The sequence below is a fragment of the Lupinus angustifolius genome, chromosome LG08, assembly GCF_001865875.1.
Source record: "Lupinus angustifolius cultivar Tanjil chromosome LG08, LupAngTanjil_v1.0, whole genome shotgun sequence".
NCBI classification, from domain to species: domain Eukaryota; kingdom Viridiplantae; phylum Streptophyta; class Magnoliopsida; order Fabales; family Fabaceae; genus Lupinus; species Lupinus angustifolius.
In genome coordinates this window covers 22842923-22850436 of record NC_032016.1, presented here as the reverse complement: position 1 = coordinate 22850436, position 7514 = coordinate 22842923, and the positions used below count along the sequence as shown (strand labels likewise).

At 36.3% G+C, this 7514-nt stretch overlaps 1 protein-coding gene across 2 annotated transcripts; it reads right to left on the bottom strand.

The window, feature by feature from the left end:
• Positions 1-6314, bottom strand: LOC109355251 (transcription factor LHW-like). Of its 2 annotated transcripts, XM_019598301.1 has the most exons (11): positions 5824-6314; positions 4778-4981; positions 4580-4661; positions 4267-4308; positions 4117-4176; positions 2683-3521; positions 1674-2580; positions 1475-1576; positions 1007-1147; positions 785-910; positions 1-655 (listed from the first exon to the last, which is right to left on the bottom strand). In XM_019598301.1, exons 1-11 carry the CDS (start codon positions 5916-5918, stop codon positions 509-511), a joined length of 2745 nt encoding a protein of 914 aa, XP_019453846.1. In that variant the 5' UTR covers positions 5919-6314; the 3' UTR covers positions 1-508. The 2 variants fall into 2 exon arrangements, with proteins under 2 accessions (XP_019453846.1, XP_019453845.1); XM_019598300.1 differs by having other exon boundaries at positions 1674-3521.

The following is a 7514-nucleotide window of genomic DNA, read 5'->3' as shown; positions in this document are numbered from 1 at the left end:
TGATATTTGTAATTAACATTAGTATTATGACAAAGCCAAGATCACCACTCCAATAAAAAAACAAGGAGAAAAAGATTAAAAAAAAACCCAGAAAAAGAACATAGGTTGAAAATAAACACATAACCCCCATCCTAATAGATCTATACATCTGAATCACAACACCAACTGCAGAGCAATATTCAACCATCACTGGTAGAATTACTCACAGGAAAAATGTAAGATATGCCTAAAAGCATCATTAGAAACTGACAACACAGGGTAGGTTTATATTTTCAGGCACAGGAGAAACCAGTGCATATTCCTTCACAAACTAAGCACACATCTACCCTCTCCACAATGAGGTAATATATAAGGTGAATATGGCGGTTAGATGAAGTTAAGATAGCCTGAAGTTTTGGACTGGATTTGAAGTCGGTCATTGCAAGCATTTTACCAAAAACTTGCTCCCAACAACAAATCGAGACCAGGTGGGTCATTGCAAACTACAAGCTAGGCCTACCAGTTGCTGCTATATCTGGGTAGCTTGCGGAAAAGAATGATACATCGTCATGTTGTTATCAAACGCATTCGAAGAAGATGCAATGCCCTTCGCTGTTTGCTCCAGAAGACGAACCAGTGACATAAATATTTCCATCCTCGTTACATCTCTGTTTGCCTGCAAAACATACAACAGTAAGTAACCAGAACAATAATAAACTAGTAGCAAGAAAAGTATCAAAGACCACTAGAAGTACTACTTATAATATGAAAGTTCATAATACTCATGACCCTATAGATGTATTACCTCAACCACGAAGCGTGCCCAGATCTTGTCATTACGAGCTTCCATGACTCCCTTCAAGATGGTTAAACCCAATCCTCTGATTAAGTCAGCTATTTCAAGAAAGAAACCTCGTTCCTCACAAAGCATCTGTAAGAATATCCGAGCAAAGCAGTTAAAGAGATGATACAGAAATATTTTATGGTCAACAGAACAATAAAAGTTTATAAAACATCACTCACTTACCTCCACTAGCATCTGACCAGGTGGATTCAGATCCTCAACTATGATAGGGCAAACCATTGATTGTGAACCTACCTCATATGCCCATGTAGCCCCTCCCTCAAAGTTATCTTTTAAAAGCAACCCACCTTCCTTACTAACAATCTGCATATTTAGAGAAGAACGAACAATCAACATTTTCCCCCTTACAAATATTTCCTCGTGGCAAAACAATATCAGCTGTTAAATCTTCTTTATAGTCCTATTGCCCATACAAGACGCAGGCCAAAAAGTTTTTCAGTGTTAAGGGTTCAGGTCATTAATAGATGAGAGCAACCATGCATATGGACTAGATCACTTCTAAAAATACGACCAATATATTTTCTTATTCTTTTAATTATTCAGAATATCAATACAATGCCTGTGAAAATGAATACTTCCACATATCAATTGTCTGAGATACTAGGCTAAAAGAGTGAACGATGTCTATACCTTTGACTCCCCAGTATGTTTCAGCTTGTCAGCATGCTTTGTTACACTTTGCAAGAAAAGCATATGTTTGATGGTCCTTTCCAAAAGTGCATCTATGCTACACTGTTGAACCATTTTAAGAGATTAAAGAAGAAGAAATCAGCATGTGAATATGATATCTAGGGAAGAAAATATGGACTGAGATACAAGAAAGGCTTACTTTTGCTCCATTTGGAACAATTTCCCGCAACTCTTTCACCCGATCTTGAATCATTTGGCGGTCTTTAGGTCGAGGCCTGGGGTTCTCTCCAGGTTTAAGCCTTTTCCGGTTCGACTTGCAACCTTCATCTGGCCGCTTAGAATATCCAGTTGAAACACTATTTTCATGCTTCGCATTACTAACTTTCTCAACCCATGAACTAAGTTCAGACCCATATATGGAAGTGGTTTGAGGACAGTTTCCAGCATCATCCTCGATACACCCAGACTTAAAAGAACTAGTTTCCACAGCACCTATTTTATCCCCCATTCTAGGGAAATCGATCAATTTCCCCTTGACAACATTGTCAGACATGACCTGCTTGGAGATAGGAGAGGGAACAGAAGTGGTGCTAATTCTTGTCACTGTTGTCCTGCAAGACATGTCATCAGAATTCTGTTTAGTAGCAGATTGAGCCCTTGATACCACAGCATCTAAGAGGTGGCCAGTGTCCGTCCCAGAGAAGATTCCACTATCTGATATCGCCTCACTAACTGAGTAACTATCACCGGAACCTATAGCCTGCATGTTCATGCCTGCCGCCTTTTTATCCAGATTTTCTGCATTGGCATCTGATTCATCAGCAAGCAATTCATCCCAATTTCCATTCAGCAGTTTCCTTTTGAAATCCACACCTAAAACGTCAAAGAGGTCATCGCCTGATGGAAGTTGAGCACTAGCTTCTTCACGTTTAGCATTCATTTTCATCATATGTTGGCTGGAGCCATCTTTATTGAGGTGATCATGAACAAAACCTTGGATGTGATCACTCATAGATGCATGCTCCTCCAGGTGAAGAGATGGAATCTTAAGGGCCTGAAGCAAATCACTATCTATTCCTTGATCAGTTGAAACAAAAGCTTCATGATCATGTTTTAAATCTAAAGGGAGAGTCTTCTGATGAGAACCATGTAAATGCATATGACTAGCAACGGATTGATTTGCCAAATTAGGCAGAGAATAAGTCCCAGCTTTAGTTGAATTATCATTATGAAGTCTCTCCCCAACTTTTTGTATTCCGTAAAAATTAGTGTCGGATACCTTGGGAGAGTTTGAAACTGAGCTGTTGAACAAATTTGTCCTCAAAAGATTACTCATTCTATTATGTATTGGGATTCCTCCAAGTACTGAATTATTAACACAACTCTGACTTTGTTGAAGAATATGGCCTCCATCTCTTTTCAATTGGGAAATATTTGAGGTACTTGATGGATTCATGATAGGATTAACTTGACCTTGTCCCCCAATGCTGGAAAAGATTTGTTGTTCCATATATTTTAGGCTGCCATCACTGAAGTTCGATTGGCCAAAAGCAGCTAATTCATTGAATGGATATCTTGTATTATATGCAGCAGAATGCTGTTGCATATACAAATCAAGATTTGAAGGTATCACCTCAGCTCTAGCCTCAACAACTCTATTCTCTTGTTGGGCACTGACAATTGCTCTATTCATTGAATGAGTCATTGGGTGGCAAAGGTTACCATACTTTGGTGATACCTGGTTTAGATTCTGCATTTGAGGTGTCAATACCGAACCCTGGTAATTATTAAAGGGTTGAGAAATAGACCTTGAAGAAGCATGAGATGAATTACTTGGTTGATTGGAACCATTAGGTAGTGATAGAGTGCAGTTCGAGGTAATGACAGGTAGATCAACAGTCACCGGTACACCATCAGTCATTGGTCCAGAAAGTCTTTCAGAAGTAAGTTTTGCTGAATAGTCTTCAGATAGAAGGGCACCGGGAATACTTGCCAATTGCAAGATCAAGCTCTTCATGTCATTCACAAATCCCATATTTTCCATTATCTGCAGCAACAAGTATGGGTGCATTAGCAAAAGAAAATAGAGCAGCAACTAATTTGATTTCATGTATACGAGCCATTCAATAGAACTCACATAACAAGAGAACGGCTTATATTAACTGATAATGCTCCAAAGATTAACAGGCAAACTTGATATCCACGCAATTCAATGACATAACAGATAGCAAAACTAAAGTTGGCATTGAGGCCCAACCTGCTTATACTTTAAGGTTATTTACTAAACAACAACACAAGTTGTAGTCAAGGAATCATCGACGGAATTCACTCCGGTAACGCTTGCGTCAAGGGAATGAATTATATGAGCAGAGTGACTTATACAAGTGAAAAAATTTACGAAGAAATTTGTCAATTATCAAGGATGGATATCCTAGATTTATGCATTGGATGATGTGATCCAGTGATCCTTAAGTGTCATAAATCATAAACTTTTTGAGTCAACCTAGAGCTTTCATTCTACAAACAACGATAATAAGAAGAAATGCTTAGGCTAATCACAAAAATCAAATTCTCAAGCACGATATCATTAGAGACATGTTATTACATTCTTCAAAGTAACAGAACAAAAGAAAACGACTTACTGGCAAGAAAGAACCAAGTTGAACAACCCCATGGGGAAGCACCGGAATAACAGCTAGTGTCTGCAAAAAAGAACAAAAATAGAATATGGTATCAAGGAACAGTAGTAAACAAAATTGCAGCAAAATGTGCAGGATAAAAAAATCACAAACCTGTATTCCGGCTGAAAATTGGTAGTGCAACTCAGTATATACCTAAAAAAGCACACCAATATAGAAAAATGAGAACGAAGTATATAAATTCACCAACTACAACCCTTTTTACCAGTCAAAGAATATATATACACACACTATCACCTAGAAGATGCTTATGTCATTGAATATATACACAATCATCTTGGCCAACAGTCAGGGCAATATAAAAGAAAACATGAAGAGAAAAACCAGAAATGGGTCGTGTATTCTACTATTCTTTACAGTAATAGAACTCGGGCATAACACTTGAAGCAGATCATCAACTCCATACCTCTTGTAGACATGCATCTCTATTGAAATTGTTCAAGAGAATCCACATATGGTTTCCAGTAAATGCTGCCCGTCCAATTATCCTGGATGACAACAAAAGGCAGCAGTTGAGTGACATGGTAATGACAAGGTCACGACCTAAAATTGGGATCCTGAATTCCTGATAAAAATGGAAAAGTTGAAAAAAGAAAACACCAACCCTTGACCAATGATATTGACCGAATTGTTCACCATCATTTTGTTAATCAAAGAACCTACTTTGCCCTCCTCAATCCCCAGCTGAGACTCTGAAGAGAACCAGCATACTTCCCCATCTTGGTATGGCAAATTAGATATCCCAACAGTGCGTGGAGGCAAAAGAGATGGCAAGTCTTCATAAAAGCAATCTTCCCAGATTAACAGCCTGCAATTTCGAGCCGCACTAAATTAGCTAAAATACAAATATTCACTACAAGGCAATAAGGGTATAAAGTCAATGGTATCAATTTTCAAAGTCCAAATGACTTCTTAGAGAACATAGTGTGGAAGCAACTACAACACTTTGAAGACAAATAACAGGGGTTTCATATATTCAGTCAAAAAAGAAAAGGTGTGCACAAAATAACAGGAATTCATTTATTTCTAGCCTTCAGCAGTGAAACAACAAAATTAACAGTCAGGGTCAAAATTCTAATTTCATAATTTTTTGGGCAATATAAACAAACGAAAATAAAAATTCTAATACCAACAACCCTTATCTCCTTCTCCTGGTTGTTTTGGAGACTTAATTAATTCCATTTAGGAAAATTATTAACATGTTAGTTACAGTTATGGTCTAAATGATTAGATTCATAATCACCACAATAGTGATTAGCATAAAATAGATAGATCAGGAGATTAACCTCCCCGTTTAGCTTAAGAAGAAAGTGCTCAGCTTTTTTACTAATGGAATAAGATAAGACCAAATAGTGTCAAACAAGGAAAACAAGTACTGTATCAATAGATTCCTTCACAAACAAAGTAAAATTGAAAATTTGAAGAGAAAAAACTAGGATTCTTGAAAACAAAACAGAAGCAACAAACGCCCATAAAGTTCCAAAACGGAAAGTAACATAACGTGTGGATTTTATCTTCAAAAAGAACCAACCCCAGAAATAGAATCAAAATAAAAACGAATTTCCCTTAAAGAGTATAAGCATCAAAGGTATATTATGTAAACAGATAAAACCTTTAACCAATAAAACCATCTTCCTTTAAGAAACTCACTTTGGATTGTTGCAACCGATCTTCCAGAACACAGCATAAGACCACTGATTCCGAGCACATAAAGTCTTCAAAGCTTCCTTCAACAAAAACCCCATTTTATCTTCAACAAAAGGGGTCTCAAAACCACAAAAAAGTTTTCGTTTTTCCAAACTAATGAAGAAGAAGCACTAGCGTTCACTAAGAGAGAGAAACTAATGGGGTCAAAACCGGAAAAGAAGCATTTCCCGGCAAGTTCGTGTCGGTAAAACTAACTTCCACGGCACGATCCTCTTCCCGCTTGTTTTGTCCTCAAGCCGCCGCTGCGTTTTCTGACTGGATCTAAGTTCACTACGGTGAGTTTCCGGCACCAGCAGTCCATTCTCCGGTAACAGAGAAGTAGAGAGAGAAAGAGAGAAGAAAGTGAAAGTTAGAGAGAGAATAGTAAAGATGAAAACTTTAGATAAAACTACACTATCCCACGAGTTTCAAGTTTGTAAAGAGCTATGATTTCTTCCATTTGAGAGTAAGTGAAGTGAAAATGGAAGACACAGAGAAAGAGTGTAATATAAAAGAAGTGTGATGTTTTTTTCTTCTATAGTATTATGTTCTGTTTTGTAGGAGAGTGTGTTTTCTCTTTCTTTCTTTCTTTCTCTAACAAGCCTTTGTTTGTGGGTAAATATAAAGTGTGGAAATCGTTGATGGAGAGAGAAGGTGAAGGGGTTTAACAAAAAGGGAAGGGTTTTGGGTGAAATTACGATGGAGCCACTGAGTTTTATTTTTATGGGATTTGTCGAGTTGCGGAACAGAGAAGAGTGTCTGGTCTGAACAGGTTTGAGATCAGTGGTGGCCACCACATAGTGCGGGTTCCTATATTCGTGACGTCACATCATCATTTCCCCCTTCTTTTCCTTCAATTTACCATCATGCCAAAGAAAAAAAAAATGTATCACTAACATTAAATGAGTTAATACATATATTTATTATGGTTGAATTTTTTAAAAAGTACTATAAATAAATGATATATAATATATTGATTATATATAAATTTTTATATTAATAGTGTATAGATATCTTTTGTATATGTTGATGTAATTATGTTATGATACAAAAATTAATTATCTATGTTAATTTAATCTATTGTAGAAAAATATAAATAAATTTCAAATTGGAATACAAATTGTATTTTTTTCTAAAATTTGCTCTAATTAATAATATTGAGATGTTTGATTTTGAAGTAGAGGGTTTTAAAATAAATATGGGTTAAATTGCGGATTAATTTATTTGAAGTGGAACGTTAACGCTTGTGATCATGAGACATGATGGACAATTGAGGTGGGAAAATGATGAGGACATTGGGTGTTTGAGGTTGCAGGGTAATTCAAAATGTTTGGTGTTCAAAGATAAATAACACCTTAAACTCGGGTTATCATGCATGTTAGCAGGATTTTAGACATTTTGGATTCTGTTGTTGCATTACCAATGGATCAAAACAATCATCATGGTCGATTCATACTTTTATATCAATCATTGTAGTGTTATATATATATATATAAGGATTCGTTTAATTTAAAGAACACTTTAAAAGGAAAAATGTGTTTAATTAATAGTATGAATTTTCAAATATGTGCCTTGGTTTTACAAGTGTGAAATTAATCCTAAATCTTATTATTTTTTTGTGATTGGATCTCAACGATAGCATTTCCATTAATAAA